Raw genomic sequence first — 21,885 nt, forward strand, 5'->3', positions numbered from 1 at the left:
TTCTGCTAACCTAGCCATGGTGTCACGTGGGATAGGTCACCCACCATCCAGCAACATAGCTAGTCCGGATGGGAGGGGGGGGGGGGGGAGTCTCATCAAGTATCTGTATGGTGGTAGCCCTCCTGACCACACATGGATCACACTACTGATACCCAAGCCTTCACCTCCCACTTACACAAAGTAGTAGATGCCTGGCATTTTGGGGTATTGAGACTTTGGGCACTGACCATTGTGCCAGGTGGCCATTGCTCTGACATGGTGGCATGCATTGTGAGAGCCTTCGTTCAGAGTATTTGTGGAACTGTGGTGAACGTCTTGTGTCATGTAATGACCAAAGTTGTCAGCTGGTGGCCATGAATCCTCTGCAGACGTTTTGAACAGATTGCAATTTAGTGCTTATTATTGTGACCCTAGAAACTTTTTCTCCTGGGCTACACCATGGGAGGAAAACATAACCTAGTGACTTGTCAACAGTTATTCCCCTATGTTTCCGGTTTGCATCTGAACAGATGGATTATACTTTCTCTCCATTAAATCAGTGTTTTTTTTGTGGAGATAATTGAAAAAGTTACTGCCAAACTCTGTTCCCTTTGCAAACTGCTGTGTGATTAAATCTTAATTAAGATGGTAAATGCTACCCATTCCCAGGCATTCTTTTCTTGTAAACAAGTTGGTTATGTACATGTTACCATCACACTACATAAGAACATCAAAATGGTACAAGAATTAATTTTTCAGTGAGAACTAACCCTTCATACAGATGAAGGACTGCATGAACAATTGGAGAGATGAGGGTTTCACTTTGTTTATCGTGCACATTGAGGCCCACCAAAACAAAGCAAATACCAGCACATTTTCCTGTCTTTTGAGAGGGATTCACCTTCAGGAAAGGTAAAAAAAAAAAAAAAAAAAAAAAATTGTGTTACTGATGCAAAGTGAAGCTGGATTCCCATCCCACATTCGACATTTTTAAAGGGTGGCACTTGGGGCTGATGTCTTCCCAGTGTACATGTGATCCTATTTGGGCAGATTGTGGTCATCCGCATTATGAAAATTTATTGCGCGATCACTACCCCGTCTGTGTCAGTTGTGGGAAGGACTACCCTCCTCAGTTGCAGAATTGTGGTAACTTAGTCAACAAACACAAAAGTGAAGAACTAAAGCTCACAGATGCTCTCATATTTAGAAGCCCTGGAAAAGTATGATTGCCTCAGTTCAATCTCAGTGATGATATTGACCCTTGTCACTACTGTGACCAAGTTGTCAGTAGTTACAAGAGTATTTATTACATAGACATGAAGATATCCGGTAGCACACAGATAAACTTGACCATAGGGGAGATAGGCTCTCCCTTCTCAAGGTTCTTGCAGCACAGTTAATTTTGGGAAACACTCCTCCCACCCAGCAAAAGAAGTAACTTTCTCCTCTGTCATTCACCAGTGAAAATACTCCCTTTAGGAAACCCCCTCACCAGAAATCCACAAATCAGTGTCCTGACACTAGCCAGTGGATTGGAGAGCCACACCATGTGGGTCCCAGGACTGTCCACTCTTTTCCCAATCCTACAATCAGAGCGAATGCCCTTAGAATCCTATCATCAGGGTGTAACATGCAGTTTTCTTAGTTACATATTATTTATATGTGCACTCAATTGTTAGCTTTGGCATTCTTTTTTGGGGAACAAATGCACAAAATATGATCACAATTTTCAAACTCCAGAAAAGATGCTGCACACAGTATCACAGTATAAGAATAATAACCAAAAATACTAGTTAAGGTCATTGTAAAGATCTGTTCAAACACTGGGGATTTTAACTGCTCCATGTGAAGACATTCACCAGTCAGTTATACACATCAAAAATAAGATTGATAATTAATGCACAAACACCTCTGTCCATGACCATGCAACAAGACATAGACTCAACTTACATTTACCAAGAAAAAATAAACATAAAACTCAAAACAGCATTTTCTACCAAGGAATAAATCTGTACAATAAATCACCAAAAGAGATTAAAGAAATTGCAGAAATACACTTATTTAATAAGGCAGCTAAAAGTGCCTGTTATGCGATATACACTCCTGGAAATTGAAATAAGAACACCGTGAATTCATTGTCCCAGGAAGGGGAAACTTTATTGACACATTCCTGGGGTCAGATACATCACATGATCACACTGACAGAACCACAGGCACATAGACACAGGCAACAGAGCATGCACAATGTCGGCACTAGTACAGTGTATATCCACCTTTCGCAGCAATGCAGGCTGCTATTCTCCCATGGAGACGATCGTAGAGATGCTGGATGTAGTCCTGTGGAACGGCTTGCCATGCCATTTCCACCTGGCGCCTCAGTTGGACCAGCGTTCGTGCTGGACGTGCAGACCGCGTGAGACGACGCATCATCCAGTCCCAAACATGCTCAATGGGGGACTGATCCGGAGATCTTGCTGGCCAGGGTAGTTGACTTACACCTTCTAGAACACATTGGGTGGCACGGGATACATGCGGACGTGCATTGTCCTGTTGGAACAGCAAGTTCCCTTGCCGGTGTAGGAATGGTAGAACGATGGGTTCGATGACGGTTTGGATGTACCGTGCACTATTCAGTGTCCCCTCGACGATCACCAGTGGTGTACGGCCAGTGTAGGAGATCGCTCCCCACACCATGATGCCGGGTGTTGGCCCTGTGTGCCTCGGTCGTATGCAGTCCTGATTGTGGCGCTCACCTGCACGGTGCCAAACACGCATACGACCATCATTGGCACCAAGGCAGAAGCGACTCTCATCGCTGAAGACGACACGTCTCCATTCGTCCCTCCATTCACGCCTGTCGCGACACCACTGGAGCCGGGCTGCACGATGTTGGGGCGTGAGCGGAAGACGGCCTAACGGTGTGCGGGACCGTAGGCCAGCTTCATGGAGACGGTTGCGAATGGTCCTCGCCGATACCCCAGGAGCAACAGTGTCCCTAATTTGCTGGGAAGTGGCGGTAAGGTCCCCTACGGTACTGCTTAGGATCCTACGGTCTTGGCGTGCATCCGTGCGTCGCTGTGGTCCGGTCCCAGGTCGACGGGCACGTGCACCTTCTGCCGACCACTGGCGACAACATCGATGTACTGTGGAGACCTCACGCCCCACATGTTGAGCAATTCGGCGGTACGTCCACCCGGCCTCCCGCATGCCCACTATACGCCCTCGCTCAAAGTCCGTCAACTGCACATACGGTTCACGTCCACGCTGTCGCGGCATGCTACCAGTGTTAAAGACTGCGATGGAGCTCCGTATGCCACGGCAAACTGGCTGACACTGACGGCGGCGGTGCACAAATGCTGCGCAGCTAGCGCCATTCGACGGCCAACACCGCGGTTCCTGGTGTGTCCGCTGTGCCGTGAGTGTGATCATTGCTTGTACAGCCCTCTCGCAGTGTCCGGAGCAAGTATGGTGGGTCTGACACACCGGTGTCAATGTGTTCTTTTTTCCATTTCCAGGAGTGTATTTTATACATTGAAGGATTACTTAGACAAAACAGAGTAGGGGTTTCATAAAAAAATGTTGTAGAAATAAATAATAATAATAATAATAATAATAATGATTAAAAAATCCAACATTCCACATAACACCTTCACTTTACATTTTTCCTTATTTTTTCTTCAAGAAATACTTACCCCCAAGCTATGCATAGCACAACTCTAACACCTCTTCCTCTTTCTGAGCTCAACATCTTACTCATTATGGAGGGATGCTGACTCAGTTTCTCAGGATAGCAAATGGGAAGCTGTGGTACAGAAAATTGCCCAGAGATCACCAGTGTGTGTGTGTGTGTGTGTGTGTGTGTGTGTGTGTGTGTGTGTGTGTGGGGTGAGGGAAGTGTAATGAAACAATGTGTGTATGCTGTGTGCAGTGAGTGATAGTGAAATATGAGTGAACAGTGTGGTATTACATCATTTAATACGTTATTTGTAAAAAACGTATTGTATACCAGGAGTAAATCTAATGATTATGTCTAACTAGAAGTCTGTAAATATATGTGTATATGAATTCACTTATTTTAAATTGGTCTAAACTTGTAAATACTTTTACATGTCCTATATACTTGTAAAAAGAGCTCTATGGATGAATAAAGCATCTACTACTACTACTACTACTACTACTACTACTACCACCACCACCACTACTACTACCCAGGTGTAGATCTCTTTGTACGAAGCAAAACAAATGCCATGGATGTCTTTCTTTGAGGCTCAAAAAATATGGAAATCACATGGGGAGAGATCAGTAATGAATGGCAGATGTGCAAGAGCTACCCAGCAAAATTTCTGCAGCATACTCAAGACAACCTAGGTGATATGTGGAGGGGGCAATATGTTGAAAGGCTGTTTCTACGGTAGTTTTGCTGGGAAGCCTTTGCACATCCTTCATTGAGTTGAAATCTTACCAACATGATTTCCATATTTTTGAAGCCCTGAAGAAAGACATTTTTTGCCGTCAATTTGCTCCGCTAACATTTTTCTGTGATGGTATCAGTCATCTTGTCTCACAGTCAGATAATGTATTAACAGTTATCATGATTACTTTTTAAATCATAAACAGTTTTCTTACTTTTTTGCCATCTATCTCATTTTCCTTTGACTAGCTCTTACGTAACACCTTAAAACTGAGATACAAAACTGTAGACATCCTTACAATTATGTACATCATGAAACTGTCCTATGAGCTTGCAGGTATTGCCATCAACAAGTGTCACAGTATCACTTTTGGGTCTTGATTTTACTGAAGCTGTTGTGTGATCAATGTACGTGCTCCCCATAGACCTAATGAACACAAAAAAGAAATAAACAGAAGTCTGCACTCGCATCACATTACATTACATCTACCAAAAGAACAAGATCAAAGTAAATTTAAGAGTAAAATACAGGGTGACACAAAAGTCTGTTAACATTTTAAAATGCACTAATACACAGAATAAAGAAGGTAGAGAGGTACAACTTGTTACACGTCTGAAATGACATGGAGTTTTATTGAAATCAATAATGAGTGCAAAAACCCACCAACAAGTCAATGACACTGAAAGCTCAATGGCATGATGAGGAAGTCACAATGTGGTGTGGATTTGGATTTACCACATCAATCACGATTAGGCTTTTTTTCTTTGAGGAAATGCATAGTACTGCTTTTTGAATTGTCAGCATGGCAGGTGTGAAGTATGCCAATATGTTACAGGATCGCACCATCCTTAGCCTGGCTGATAAACACCTGCTGGAAGGTATGACTTTTATGCAGGATGGCACTGCAGCCCACATTGCTACATGTGTGAAAGATCTCTTACACACATCATTAGGTGAGGATTGTGTGCCGAGTTGATACTTCCATCATGTTTGGCCTCAATACATGTGATTATTGGTTGTAGGTTTACCTGAAGTCAGAAGTCTACAGTGATCATCTGACATTACGGATGCTAAAAAGATGACATATGATGGCAATTTCTAACACATCTATTGATATGCAGCACAATGCTGTTCACAACATTGTCCCTTGACTGCAAGTATTATTGATGTACGACATCTGACATGTTGAGCATGTCTTAAGAAAAGAACATCATCTTGCTAAAAATCAATTTTTATGTTAATTTTTGTTTTTGTATCCTATGAAGCACCATCTGTTGGTCTTTTGCGAACTTCTTTCTGGTTTCATAAACCCCATGTCATTTTAAGCATGTGTGTCAATTTTTACCTCACTACTTACGTTAATTGGTAAAATATTGAATTTCAAATGTTATCAGGCTTTTGGGTCACCCTCTACACTTTAGGGCAAGAAAAACGATGCACTACATAATAGTTAGGTAAACTGTTCACAAACTGATATTTATGCAGGTATCGACAGATGTTTGGTTCGTTGACTGGGAGAGGGGACTAAACAGCGATATGATCGGTCCCACGATCTAAGGTGGTAGGAAAAAAACCAAGGAAGAAACAACACAAACACCACAGTCCAGTCACGGGGAAGGAAAAACAGGCTAACAAAGAGGTAGAAGGAACATTGGGGCAGCAGGGAGAGGAAAAAAACAGGGGAGAGTAGGGTGATCCAGAAATGCTACGCGCATTGGGGCACCAGCACCTCCATCGATCTGTCCCAAACTGCATATTATATACCACGATCACAACATTATGGGGACAACACCGGAGGAAGAAGACACATGAAAATGGGAAAAAAACTGCACAAAACGTAGTGGAAATGGTGGAAAGAATCTAGTTGGTGTGAAGGCAAGGCCATGGCCTCCATAACCAACGCCAACGCCAAGGGACTCCAATTCCAGACAAAAATTCAAGAACTTAAACCTGAGAGGACAAAGCGCTTTCGCAAAGAAAACTGAGGACAGACTAAGCATCCAAGGATTGGCTGCTGGCACCTCGCAGTGGCACATTTAGTGCAAAGGACCAAAAGGCAGGGGCAGTCCAGCAAAATATGTACCACCATGAGGGGAGCAAAATATGTATCACCATAAGGGGAGGCCCACTACAGGGATGGGGGGGGGGGGGGGGGGGGAGGGGGGGATCATTGTGTAGTAAAAAACCATGTGTCAACTTAGTATGGCCCACACACAGATGGCAGAAAATGGTAGATTCCTACCGGGAAAGACAGAGGTAAGAATGTCATGTAGTGGGAGTTTTGTCAATTGAACAAAGTTTATTACACAAAAAAAGCAAAACTGTAAACTTTGGTGGTCAACAGGTGGATGTATGATGCTGCAATGAAGTTTCACCACACAGTTGGCAAGGTTAGTAAACTGCGGATATGTTGATACCAAGACATACAGTCACTGCACATTCCATTCAGTGTACTCAGTTTGACAGTAGCTATGCCTTACAGAGTGCCACGTGAACAATATACACAGATGACAGCGCATAGTTGGATTCAAAAAAGATAGTTGGAGTAGCCAGTGAATCACTCACAATGAATACGAGTGATGCCAATATTCGACTATGTTGGCAGGAATGGGTTAACCGTGGCTGAACACAGCACCGGGATGGAAACAGCTGACCTAGAGAGACAACAGAATGTGAGGACTCAGCAATCATTACAGAGGCACTCAGAGCCCCTGACTCACCATCACTATTAATCTGACGAGCAACTGATGCTTCAGTGACCACAAGGACCATTAATAGGTGGATCTCAGAAAAGGGTCTGAGCTCTCAGTGCCACTTGTGCTGACCACCATTGATCCCTGTACAACAACAAGCCTGTTTACAGTGGTTTCGGGCATATACGACCTGGAATCTCACTGACTGGAGTAGAATTGTCTTCAATGATGAATCCAACTTTAAATTGAACCCCAATGACCGGCAAAGACGTATCTGGAGTAGCCCTGGACAGTAGTGGGATACCAACCCAAATGTCACCTGTCGTATGGCCACACAACCAATTGTGATTGTCTAGGGTGCCATGTCATTTCACAGCAGGACCTGTTGGGTTGTCATCGGGGGATTTTGTTGCCCTTGATGGGACACCATCCTGAGCTTACATTTCAACAAGATAATCCCTTCTCACAGGAAGAGTCTCTATTGCTTTGGCTGGCATGGTCACCGGATCTCTCACCAATTGAAAACCTTTGGAGCATTATGGGCAGGACCCCCAACTAGCTTTGGATTTTGATAATCCAATGCACCAGTTGCACAGAATTTGGCACCATACCCCTCTGGAGTCTCCCCCCATGAACTATGGACCTTGCCATTGATGGTGAGGCTTGCGTGCCTCAGCGATACAGATAGCTGTACCGCAGGTGCAACCACAACGGAGGAGTATCTGTTGAGAGGCCAGACAAATGCGTGGTTCCTGAAGAGGGGCAGCAGCCTTTTCAGTAGTTGCAGGAGCAAAAGTCTGGATGATTGACTGATCTGGGCTTGTAACACTGACCAAAACAGCCTTGCTGTGCTGGTACTGTGAACGGCTGAAAGCAAGGGGAAACTACAGGGTGGTCCCGAATTCATGGTACAAACTTTAATGGTAGGTACAGGACATTGTAACAAGGATTTATTGTATAGGAATGTATAGTCGCAGGTGACGCGGTGAGGCGTAAACAGGGGAAAGAGAAATGGAGTGATCGGTTGGTGTCACTGCCGGTAGAGGGCAGTAGACGAACATGATGTATCGCAGTAGGGACAAGCGCCATTCACAATTGTGCTGCCGTAGACGATGGGTGACTTTACGTATGCAGAAAAAGCAGACATGCATTACATGTACGGCCGTGCAAATGGTAACGCCAGAGCTGCGTTACGAATGTATCGCGCGGAGTATCCTAATCGACGAATGCCGGATCATAGAATTTTTCAACGGTTACATCGTCAACTTTGTGAAACAGGTACGTTCGACGTCAACAGACATGACGCTGGTCGATTAAGAGCTGTACGCACTCCAAGACTGGAAGAACGCATCTTGAACATAGTGGCTGATAGACCCGAGTCAAGCACAAGAACTGTTGCGCGTGACGTACATGTGAGTCATCAGACTGTATGCAGAGTGTTAAACGAAAATCGCTTACACCCCTTCCATTTTCAAAAAGTACAAGCATTGAATCCGGCAGATTATCCTCTTTGCGTGAACTTCTGCCAGTGGTTGTTGCAGCAATGTGCATTGCAGCCGGATTTCGTAGGTCATGTGCTATTTACAGATGAAGCGACATTTTCACGCGAGGGTGTCTTTAATGCGCACAATTCCCATGTGTGGGCAACAGATAATCCACATGCAACGCGTCCACATGCGTATCAACAACGTTTCGGTATTAATGTGTGGGCTGGTATTGTGAACGACTTTTTGATTGGGCCATACTTACTACCCACGCGACTCTGTGGCGAAAGCTATCTTATTTTTCTGCAAGAAGTGTTACCAGAACTGCTGCAAGATGTTCCGCTCGCCATTCGTAACCGCATGTGGTTTCAGCACGATGGAGCGCCAGCACACTTCAGCACTGCTGTACGGAATTACCTGAATGCCACGTTTGGTGCTAGATGGATTGGGCGTGGTGGACCAGTCCCTTGGCCACCCCGATCTCCTGATTTCTCTTGCCTCGATTACTTTTTATGGGGACATCTTAAGAGTCTTGTTTATGAGACTCCAGTTGACTCAGATGAGGATCTCGTTGCTCGCATATCTGTAGCTGCTGCAGGTGTGCGTGAAATACCAGGCATCTTTGAACGTGTACGCCAATCGCTGCACCGACACTGTCAAGCATGTATCGCTCATGGTGGACGCAATTTTGAACACTTACTGTAAACATGACACTTGTCAACAACGATTTCAATAAAATCTTTCGTTTTCCTTTCGGCCGTTATTTCCCCTGTTTACGCCTCACCGCGTCACCTGGGACTATACATTCCTATACAATATATCCTTGTTACAATGTCCTGCACCTACCATTAAAGTTTGTACCATGAATTCGGGACCACCCTGTATAGCCGTAGTTTTTCCAGAGGGCATGCAGCTTTACTGTATGGTTAAATGATGATGGCGTCCTCTTGGGTAAAATATTCTGGATGTAAAATAGTCCCCCATTCAGATGTCCGGGCAGGGACTGCACAGGTGGATGTTGATATCAGGAGAAAGAAAACTGGGATTCTACGGGTCGGAGTGTAGAATGTCCAATCCCTTAATCGGGCAGGCAGGTTAGAAAATTTAAAAAGGGAAATGGATAGGTTAAAGTTAGATATAGTGGGAATTAGTGAAGTTTGGTGGCAGGAGGAATAAGACTTTTTGTCCGGTGGATACAGGGTTTTAATAGAAAATCAAATAGGTGTAATGCAGGAGTAGGTTTAATAATGAATAACAAAAAACAAAATAGGAATGCAGGTAAGCCATTACAAACAGCATAGTGAACGCATTATTGTGGCCAAGATAGATAGAAAGTTTATGCCTACCACAGTAGTACAAGTTTATATGCCAACTAACTCCGCAGATGACGAAGAGATCGATGAAATGTATGATGAGATAAAAGCAATTATTCAGATAGTCAAGAAAGACAAAAATTTAATAGTAATGGGTGACTGGAATTCGATGGTAGGGAAAGGAAGAGAAGGAAACGTAGTAGGTGAATATGGAATGGGGGTAAGAATGAAAGAGGAACCCGCCTCGTAGAATTCTGCACATAGCATAACTAAATCATAGCTAACACTTGGTTCAAGAATCATAAAAGAAGGTTCTATACATGGAAGAAGCCTGGAGATACTGAAAGGTTTCAGACAGATTATATAATGGTAAGACAGAGATTTAGGAACCAGGTTTTCAATTGTAAGACATTTCCAGGGGTGGATGTAGACTCTGACCACAATCTATCGGTTATGAACTGTAGATTAAAACTGAAGAAACTGCAAAAAGCTGGGAATTTAAGGAGATGGGACCTGGATAAACTGACAGAAGCAGAGGTTGCAGAGAGTTTCAGTGAGAGCATTAGGGAACGATTGACAAGAATGTAGGAAAGAATAGGTAGCTTTGAGAGATGAAAAAGTGAAGGCAGCAGAGAATCAAGTAGGTAAAAAGGCGAGGGCTAATAGAAATCCTAGGGTAACAGAAGAGATATGAATTTAATTGATGAAAGGAGAAAATACAAAAATGCAGTAAATGAAGCAGGCAAAAAAGGAATACAAATGTCTCAAAAATAAGATTGACAGGAAGTCCAAAATGGCTAGACAGGGATGGCCAGAGGACAAATGTACGGATGTAGAGCATATATGATTAGGGGTAAGATAGATACTGCCTACAGGAAAATTAAAAAGACCTTTGGAGAATAGAGAACCACTTGTATGAATATCAAGAGTTCAGATGCAAACTCAGTTCTACTCAAAGAAGAGAAAGCAGAAAGGTGGAAGGAGTATACAGATGGTCTTTACAAGGGTGATGTTCTTGAGGTCAATATTATGGAAATGGAAGAGGATGTAGATGAAGACGAAATGGGAGATATGATACTGTGTGAAGAGTTTGACAGAGCACTACAAGACCTAAGCCGAAACAAGGCCCCGGGAGTAGACAACATTCCATTAGAACTACTGACAGCCTTGGGAGAGCCAGTCATGACAAAACTCTACCATCTGGTGAGCAAGATGTATGAGACAGGCGAAATACCCTCAGACTTCAAGAAGAATATAATAATTCCAATCCCAAAGAAAGCAGGTGTTGACAGATGTGAAAATTACCAAATTATCAGTTAAATAATCCATGGCTGCAAAATACTAACACAAATTTTTTACAGACGAATGGAAAAACTGGTAGAGGCTAACCTTGGGGAAGATCAGTTTCGATTCTGTAGAAATGTTGGAACACGTGAGGCAATACTGACCCTACGTACTATCTTAGAAAATAGATTAAGGAAAGGCAAACCTACGTTTGAAGCATTTGTAGACTTAGAGAAAGCTTTTGACAATATTGACTGGAATACTGTCTTTCAAATTTTGAAGGTGGCAGGGATAAAATACAGGGAGTGAAAGGCTATTTACAATTTGCACAGAAACCAGATAGCAGTTATAAGAGTCGAGGGACATGAAAGGGAAGCAGGGGTTGGGAAGGGAGTGAGACAGGTTTGTAGCCTATCCCCGATGTTATTCAATCTGTGTATTGAGCAAGCAGTAAAGGAAACAAAAGAAAAATTTGGAGTAGGAATTAAAATCCATGGAGAAGAAATAAAAACTTTGAGGTTTGCCAATGACATTGTATTTCTGTCAGAGACAGCAAAGGGCCTGGAAGAGCTGCTGAACAGAATTGACAGTGTCTTGAAAGGAGGATATAAGATGAGCATCAACAAAAGCAAAACAAGGATAATGGAATGTGGTCGACTTAAATCAGGTGATGCTGTGGGAATTAGATTAGGAAATGAGGAGCTTAAGGTAGTAAATGAGTTTTGCTATTTGGGGAGCAAAATAACTGATGGTAGAGTAGAGATGTTGAAATAGAGATGATATAAAATGTTGACTGGCACTGGCAAGGAAAGCGTTTCTGAAAAAGAGAACTTTCTTAATATAGAGTACAGATTTAAGTGTCAGAAAATTGTTTCTGAAAGTATTTGTATGGAGTGTAGCCATGTATGGAACTGAAACGTGGATGATAAATAGTTGAGATGAGAAGAGAATAGATGCATTCGAAATGTGGTGCTACAGAAGAATGCTGAAGGTTAGATGGATAGATCACATAACTAATGAAGAGAAATTGAATAGAATTGGGGAGAAGAGAAATTTGTGGCACCCTATGACTAGAAGAAGGGATCACTTGGTAGGGCATATTCTGAGGCATCAAGCGATCACCAATTTAGTATTGGAGGGCAGCGTGGAGGGTAAAAATCGTAGAGGGAGACCAAGAGATGAATAACTAAACTGATTCAGAAGGATGCAGGTTGCAGTAGGTACTGGGAGATGAAGAAGCTTGCACAGGATAGAGTAGCATGGAGGGCTGCTTCAAACCAGTATCTGGGGTGAAGACAACAACAACAACAACCGCTCTGGAGGACATCCAACAATTCTATCAATCAGCGCCAACCCAAATAACTGCTTGTATAAGGGCCACTGGTGGAACACCTTGTTACTGACTTGCTCAGTTTGTGAAGCTCTTTCTCTTGAATAAATCATCCAATTTTTTCTGAAATTGTACTCATTTGTTCATCTGTACATGAATATCACATCTACCAATTTCCATCCCATTAGGATAATTCTTTCATAGTGCATTGATTCTTTCTGTCTTAGAGTGTACTTCATAGATACTTAATAGTTACAAAACTAAGTTTGAAAATCTGATCACTTTCAAATTCCCCATTTCACAATATGCAGATAGTGGAAACAACGAGCTCTGACATGTATGTTCTGCAGGAGCCCCTAACATCTCTTTCAACTTCAATGTTGACAGTGAGGCAGATCCATTAAGCACTAGTCAACCCTCCTAATCTATCAGTTCCTTACAGCTGTTGTTGTAGTTGGGCAAAAATGGTACATGACATCACAATTACTAGAGTGGTTGTTGACAGCATGTCCTTTGCTTTGTGTATGTACCACGAAGCGGGAGATTTAAACTGATCCAAACTTTACAATTTTATATTACATCCAACTCTGCCTGCTGTATGTGAAGTTGAGTGAGTCACATGTATAAGAAATAGAACAGGACACAAAATTAAACTGTATATGACATTCTGAGGTTTGCCCTGTGACTGCTCCACACTAGGATCCTAAACAAAAATTTATTTACTAATTCTCCTCTACAATCCTTAGAAGCCTGTAATAGAAATTGTGAAACACACTGTATACCTGTCTTGCAAGTGCAGTCAGAATGCCTAACTTGTGGGAGGGGCCTCTAAAGATGGCTATAGGTGAAAACTACACATTTCTTTCACTGCCTACTGTTTCACAATCAATACTGTTTACACTGGCAATGAGTTACCACACAAACTCATGCTACATGCCATTAATAACATTACATAAAACAAGATACAGACTTGTTTCTCTCACAAATTAGCAATTATGCAAGTAGCAACAGCTGTTGAATTTAGCTGTTTGAGGGGCTCGCTAATATGTTTCGTCCACTGCAAATATGCGACAACAAGCTCAACCAAAAACTTGAGCATTTTAGCCTATTCATTGGCTCCTATTAATGTTCTTCATTAATTACTGCTGTTAAGTCCCTTTGTTGCATATAAGTGAATATTATGTTTTTCATTTGTTTTCTTCTTCAAAACTAAGACACATGTCATTTAACATTCTTAACAACTTCACTTGCTTCTGTCTCTACAACATGGTTAATTGTAACTGCTGTGCCACACACCAAAAGAACTTACTATGCTTCATGAATGTGATGTTGAGTCATTCACCTGTATAAGAAAGAGAAGAGGATGCAAAATTAAACAGTATGTGACTTTCTGTGATTCGCCCCATGCCAATTTTTTTTGTCATTCTAGTATCTGCTTCTTTTTATTAAATATGTGCAAACATATTATTCATCACCGATTCTTTCCACAAAAAATAGTGTGTTGATCGATATCATCAAATGCCCTGGACAGATGATACAAAATATTAATAGGTGATATTGCTACAAGCTGTGCCATAGGCAGTGTGAAGTTATAGCTAGCATCCTCGCTAGCCTTCTGCAGATCACAAATTCCAATCCAATTACCACTAAATATTTGTTATGTAGTATTCATAATTTCTACAAGGTTCTTGAAATATATTGTGTTTGTTATGTTCACATATAATGAAATAGTTGATGTTTGTATAAACAACAGCACTCCCCGTATCAGTGTGTTGGTACTTATAGGTGGCCGTGCTTTCTGATTTGGACTCAACTGTGATTTTTACATGACCCTGTTTGGTGGAGATGTTGGTTATTTCAAAACATCTGTATCTTCTGGCTTCAATTAGGCAACATAAAAGGTGTTGTCTTGATGAACAAATCAACAGTAAGTGAACAGCACATCAGACATCCTCCAGTGCCTACTGGAGACAATGGTCAGGAGTCAACTAATTCACCAAGTATAACAGATGGGATGATGTCAGATGTTTGTCATTCATATACTTCCATTTGGGTGGCACAGCCCAACTGCAATTCAAGAACAACAAAGAGCAGCTCATTGGTTGGGACAAATTCCAGGCCTAACTGAAGAAAACATTCCATAATAATCAGCAGCAGGTCCACTTAGTGGAAGAATAATTGAAGAATGGGGCCCAATTCATGAAGAAATGACTCAATTGTACATAAAAAATATTTTGGCTTTATGCCACACAGTGAAAGCGAATATGACAGAAGCTAACAAAACAGATTATGTATTGAGCTTTTCTGGTAAAGGATGTCACAACAATCAACGATTTCATCTAATGTTACCAGTGCATGAAGAAAACTCACAAGAGATGACTCGAACGAAAGAAGTATGATCGCCATCTCAATGTGGTCCCCATGGCAGTTGTGGAAGCCCATCATGACCTCGCCTCTCTGACACACCAGGTAATGATACATACAGCAGTTTATGGTACCCAGGAATGTTGCACAAAGTGCACAAGAGATAGCAGCTATGAACATGAACCCCATACTTCAAAAAAAGAATGTTGACAAAGAGATGTACCAGTCCTTAGCCACAATCTCAGGCACTAGTTGAATGCACCATGAAGAATGGACTCTACCAACTTGGATTATGGCACATCCTTCAAATGACAACCCAGCATTTCTATAATCAGTACAACCAACTCCTCTGCCAAGTACAATGCCCTGTAGAAGAGACATCTGGTGGTCAGAGGACAACACACTGGTATGTCTTCACTGTGGGCACCCTGGAGTCATTGTATGCTAGTGCAGAGAAATAAGACTAGCATGTGATGATTATTGTGCCTTGATGCATCAAGTATCAAAAGAGTTCTATTCACACTAATCAACTGCAGATGATTAGAGTCGACTTGTGAGATGATACCAGTTGTTGTACACTGGGAAAAGTCACCCATCAGATGCTGATAGCGTTCCCTTTTGCCGTACACACGTACCAGCCACTCACCTAGAATGTGATCTCATAAAAGCTAAGTGAGGCAACCATCTATGGAGGTGAGGCTGTCATAGACAAAAATCCTCCTTAGTTGGCAATCATCACGGTGTAAGGAAACCACAGCAACATAGTCACTGACGACCAACATGTCTGGGCACTGTTCAACTCCAAGGCATCTTTTTCTGCAATGTTGAATGCTTGTTATCACCAGCAACAGAGGACAATATTCCATGATACAAAAGCGATTGTGCTGATGGTTGCAAGTGGGAAATACATCCACATGATGTACTGCAAGAATAACTATCATTTAAGAACAACAGCCCTTTGATTTTTTTTGTTTTAACATAACGTAATGACAATGTTGTTTTCAGATAGGAATTCTTGCAGATATGACACACAGTCAGACTGTGCAAAATCAAAGCTCCACATACACAAAGCTATTCCAACAAGCTCTGGGTGGTTATTTGCAACTCAAGATGACATCCCATTGTTGTCAAACTGATCAGCTCCATTCATCAGTCAAGATACTCAGTCAAACTGTGAAGCTCTTGTCAACTACAGAAAGATACTCAGGCCCAAAAAATAAATCTGCATTCATCACTAATTGTCACAAGCAAATACAGTTGTTCCCTAAATGTAATTGCATTGGAACAGCTAAACTAGACCACAGTTGGCAGTTGAATGCCATTTGTGGAGAATTGTGCTCTGCTACCACTACAGATAATGAAGTGGACGCTGTTATTATCAGACAGCTAATAAGATCTGGCCTGATGAAGGAATAAAGTATGTATGAGTAGCCATTCCGTGCCAATGTTTGGTTGCTTTCAAACTTGAGTGCAGAAGTGAGAGATCATGTGGACCATATTAAAATGGGGCAGAATCCATGAATTAGTTAGCACGTGTATGAGAACACTGGCTGAGTGACACACAACTCATGAGGAAATGGAGAAAGTGCCACAAGACGTCAGTATTGAACTTTGAGGTAGCACTTTATCCTTCCTGCAGTTCTCATGAGGGGCGAGGATGGCGCGTGGTGTTACTGCATCGACTATTGACCACTGAAAAAAAATCCCAAAAAATTATATAAACCCATTGCTGCATACTGATACTGCTTGAAAGTAGCAAAGTATTTTTTTAACGATGATCATGCAGACAGGCTGCTGGCAAAATTGAGATTGACGAGGCTGATAGTGAAAAGACTACCTTCATAATTCTTGATGGCCCCTCTGAGTTTGAAGACATGTCACTTGCACTGTGTTTATGTTTCTGTTCGACCTGCAGGGTTCCACCTGAGTCTGAAAAAGTGCCCATTCACCACCCAAAAAATAAAAATCTTGGGGCACCAAGTGAATGGCAACTGAGTCCCATCCTGATCCCAGTGTTTCATAAAGGACCTGTGCGGCAAGGCATGTCCCTTGTCAGAATTGCTACAGAGAGACACTAAATTTTCCTGGAATGATGTGGGAGGAAGACGTTTCCTTGCTGATAAGGAGACGCTAACATCTACATTGGTAACACTGTATGACAAAAATATTGAGGCAAACACTGGCAGTTATGGGATGTTGGCAGATACAGTCGAACAAAGATTGGGATACATATTGCCCATCATGACATCTGTGTATGACCAAGCAATGCAAGGTTTCACACTATTCTTTCTGCTCCACAGTCACAAAGCTGAAATTACAACAGATACATTGTTACATTTTTCCTGAGGACATGCAGCTTTACTGTATGATTAAATGATGATGGCGTCCTCTTGGGTAAAATATTCCGGAGGTAAAATAGTCCCCCATTCGGATCTCCGGGCGGGGACTACTCAAGAGGACGTCGTTATCAGGAGAAAGAAAACTGGCGTTCTACGGATCGGAGCGTGGAATGTCAGATCCCTTAATCGGGCAGGTAGGTTAGAAAATTTAAAAAGGAAAATGGATAGATGAAAGTTAGATATAATGGGAATTAGTGAAGTTCGGTGGCAGGAGGAACAAGACTTTTGGTCAGGTGATTACAGGGTTATAAATACAAAATCAAATAGGGGTAATGCAGGAGTAGGTTTAATGATGAATAGGAAAGTAGGAATGCAGGTAAGCTACTACAAACAGCATAGTGAACACATTATTGTGGCCAAGATAGATACAAAGCCCATGCCTACTACAGTAGTACAAGTTTATATGCCAACTAGCTCTGCAGATGATGATGAAATAGATGAAATTTATGACGAGATAAAAGAAATTATTCAGGTAGTGAAGGGAGACGAAAATTTAATAGTCATGGGTGAATGGAATTCGTCAGTAGGAAAAGGGAGAGAAGGGAACGTAATAGGTGAATATGGATTGGGGCTAAGAAATGAAAGAGGAAGCTGCCTGGTAGAATTTTGTACAGAGCACAACTTAATCATAGCTAACACTTGGTTTAAGAATCATGATAGAAGATTGTATACATGGAAGAACCCAGGAGATACTAAAAGGTATTAGATAGATTATATAATGGTAAGACAGAGATTTAGGAACCAGGTTTTAAATTGTAAGACATTTCCAGGGGCAGATGTGGACTCTGACCACAATCTATTGGTTATGACCTGTAGATTAAAACTGAAGAAACTGCAAAAAGGTGGGATTTTAAGGAGATGGGACCTGGATAAACTGAAAGAACCAGAGGTTGTACAGAGTTTCAGGGAGAGCATAAGGGAACAATTGACAGGAATGAGGGAAAGAAATACAGTAGAAGAAGAATGGGTAGCTTTGAGGGATGAAGTAGTGAAGGCGGCGGAGCATCAAGTAGGTAAAAAGATGAGGGCTAGTAGAAATCCTTGGGTAACAGAAGAAATATTGAATTTCATTGATGAAAGGAGAAAATATAAAAATGCAGTAAATGAAGCAGGCAAAAAGGAATACAAACGTCTTAAAAATGAGATCGACAGGAAGTGCAAAATGGCTAAGCAGGGATGGCTAGAGGACAAATGTAAGGATGTAGAGGCTTATCTCACTAGGGGTAAGACAGATACTGCCTACAGGAAAATTAAAGAGACCTTTTGAGATAAGAGAACCACTTGTATGAACATCAAGAGCTCAGATGGAAACCCAGTTCTAAGCAAAGAAGGGAAAGCAGAAAGGTGGAAGGAGTATACAGAGGGTCTATACAAGGGCGATGCACTTGAGGACAATATTATGGAAATGGAAGAGGATGAAGATGAAGATGAAATGGGAGATACGATACTGCGTGAAGAGTTTGACAGAGCACTGAAAGACCTGAGTCAAAACAAGGCCCCCGGAGTAGACAATATTCTATTGGAACTACTGACAGCCTTGGGAGAGCCAGTCCTGACAAAACTGTACCATCTGGTGAGCAAGATGTATGAAACAGGCAAAATACCCACAGGCTTCAAGAAGAATATAATAATTCCAATCCCAAAGAAAGCAGGTGTTGACAGATGTGAAAATTACCGAACAAACAGTTTAATAAGACACAGCTGCAAAATAATAACACGAATTCTTTACAGACGAATGGAAAAACTAGTAGAAGCTGACCGCGGGGAAGATGAGTTTGGATTCCGTAGAAATACTGGAACACGTGAGGCAATACTGACCTTAGGACTTATCTTAGAAGAAAGATTAAGGAAAGGCAAACCTACATTTCTAGCATTTGTAGACTTAGAGAAAGCTTTTGACAATGTTGACTGGAATACTCTCTTTCAAATTCTAAAGGTGGCAGGCGTAAAATACCGGGAGCGAAAGGCTATTTACAATTTGTACAGAAAACAGATGGCAGTTATAAGAGTCGAGGGACATGAAAGGAAGCAGTTGTTGAGAAGGGAGTAAGACAGGGTTGTAGCCTCTCCCTGATGTTATTCAATCTGTATATTGAGCAAGCAGTAAAGGAAACAAAAGAAAAATTCGGAGTAGGTATTAAAATCCATGGAGAATAAATAAAAACGTTGAGGTTCGCCGATGACATTGTAATTCTGTCAGAGACAGCAAAGGACTTGGAAGAGCAGTTGAACGGAATGGATGGTGTCTTGAAGGGAGGATATAAGATGAACATTAACAAAAGCAAAACGGGGATAATGGAATGTAGTCAAATTAAGTCGGGTGATGTTGAGGGTATTAGATTAGGAAATGAGGCACTTAAAGTAGTAAAGGAGTTTTGCTATTTGGCGAGCAAAATAACTGATGATGGTCGAAGTAGAGAGGATATAAAATGTAGACTGGCAATTGCAAGGAAAGCGTTTCTGAAGAAGAGAAATTTGTTAACATCGAACATAGATTTAAGTGTCAGGAAGTCATTTCTGAAAGTATTTGTATGGAGTGTAGCCATGTATGGAAGTGAAACATGGACGATAAATAGTTTGGACAAGAAGAGAATAGAAGCTTTTGAAATGTGGTACTACAGAAGAATGCTGAAGATTAGATGGGTAGATCACATAAATAATGAGAAGGTATTGAACATAATTGGGGAGAAGAGGAGTTTGTGGCACAACTTGACTAGAAGAAGGGATCGGTTGGTAGGACATGTTCTGAGGCATCAAGGGATCACCAATTCAGTATTGGAGGGCAGCGTGGAGGGTAAAAATTGTAGAGGGAGACCAAGAGATGAATGCACTAAGCAGATTCAGAGGAATGTAGGTTGCAGTAGGTACTGGGAGATGAAGAAGCTTGCACAGGATAGAGTAGCATGGAGAGCTGCAACAAACCAGTCTCAGGACTGAAGACCACAACAACAACAACAATGTTACAGTTTTAACTGGCTGATACTCAGGAAGACTATGTGAGACACATCATCACCAAGACTGAAGAAGCTAAACAGCTGGCTTGCATATGGATCCTGGAAGCCAAGGAGAAGGACCAAGAGCTGCATAATGCAAAAGTGTAGCTATCAGAAAAGTTAGTAAAATGCTAATGTGGTTTCTATTTAACCTTCATCTCTTCTCAAAAATCACATACAAAGTAGAGGATTATGATCCTTCACCAAGAAGTCAAAAGTACAGAGATCTCATCAATGTCATCCTTATGAAGCCCTGCTACATTCCTGAGGCACAGACTGACACTGGGGCTTCTCTTTCAAGGACACTGAAGGCCCACCAATGACTGTGAAGCTTATTATAATTTTCTTTTATTTATTTATTTGGCCATCAATGTGAGTAAACTACTTAGAAATTAAGAGTTAAAAGGAAAATTGGAATTTCCTTAACTTGAGTGTGAACGTATTTCATTAAAATAACTAAACATTGTTTTGACGGAAGGTCTACCTTTCATGCTCATGGAAGGAAAGAGAACATGACAACAAATTATGACATGAAGATCTCTGAATTGCTGCCAAATGGAAGACCACTGACAAGATCTAGATCCAGGATGTTGTATTCAGCTCTAGTGAGAAGTTCTGAAATGGGCTGGCATCTGTTTCATCATGAGATGGAGCAATGACAGAATCTGTGCTGCATGGAAGTGCAGTACCAATCAGCACCATTGGCTGGCATGCTGCAAATTATCAGTTCAAATCCAATCACCAGCAAATATTTCTTATTTACTATATATCATTTTTGGAAGGTTCTCAAAGTTTATCATGTTCATAACGTTTTCAAACTCTGGAATGTATGATGGTTACATAAACAGCAACACTCTCCATTCAGGATCCAATTCTGTACTCTCTAAATGTTGGTGTCTGTAATAAATGTACTTTAAGTGTTAAGTATTGTACTTCACTGATGATCCTGCATTCTGCTTTGGACTCAGCTGTGGTTATGTCAACACTTATTTTTTTATTTAATGCTTGTAATATAAGTGATGAAGTCAAGAAAGATCTGGGCATTTTAGTTGGATGGAGACAGATAATATTCACCTAAATGTGCCAGTCCATGCAGATTGAGAACTTCTCACACCTTTGGCTCCCACCCCAGCTACCACCTTGGACTACATGGACATACGCCACCTACTGCCACAGTAGACATAAGTTGGACCACTGCAGCAGGTATAATGCACACCAACATTCAAAGGCATCGCCGCAACTACCGGTACACAAGATGGCTTCAAGGGGTAGCCCGATCACCGACTGCCGGCACCTGGTTCACTGTGCTATGTGCAGAGGTCTCAAGGCTTTCAACTGTCAGTGATTTTGAGATGTGTAACTACCTCCACCGTATTCTTGATAGTGTCACATTGCAAAACAATAAAGTGTATCTATCTGTTCCTAGTTAGAGCAGTAGCTTGAGTGATTTCTCTATTGAATTAATATCATATGTACATCTTTTTGTGATCCTCTTCATTTATTTAAGTATCCTAATCAGACTTGGCTTTCAGGGTTTTACTTACACCAGGCCAGTGCTTACTTATTTCTTTGTTCAAAAAGTATCATATTAACAAGTACAAAGAAGAAGAATGGGTAGCTTTGAGAAATGAATT

General features: G+C 41.6%; 1 protein-coding gene across 1 annotated transcript in view; it reads right to left on the reverse strand.

Moving 5' to 3' along the window:
• Positions 1 to 4,654: 4,654 nt before the first annotated feature.
• The window catches only part of LOC124553212, a 233,739-nt gene continuing 216,508 nt past the window's right edge, over positions 4,655 to 21,885 (reverse strand). Inside the window, exon 9 of the mRNA XM_047127105.1 lies at positions 4,655 to 4,817. Within this exon, the coding sequence (XP_046983061.1) occupies positions 4,655 to 4,817 (163 nt within the window). The remainder of the gene's footprint in view (positions 4,818 to 21,885) is intronic.

The sequence above is a fragment of the Schistocerca americana genome, chromosome 11 (assembly GCF_021461395.2).
Source record: "Schistocerca americana isolate TAMUIC-IGC-003095 chromosome 11, iqSchAmer2.1, whole genome shotgun sequence".
NCBI lineage: Eukaryota > Metazoa > Arthropoda > Insecta > Orthoptera > Acrididae > Schistocerca > Schistocerca americana.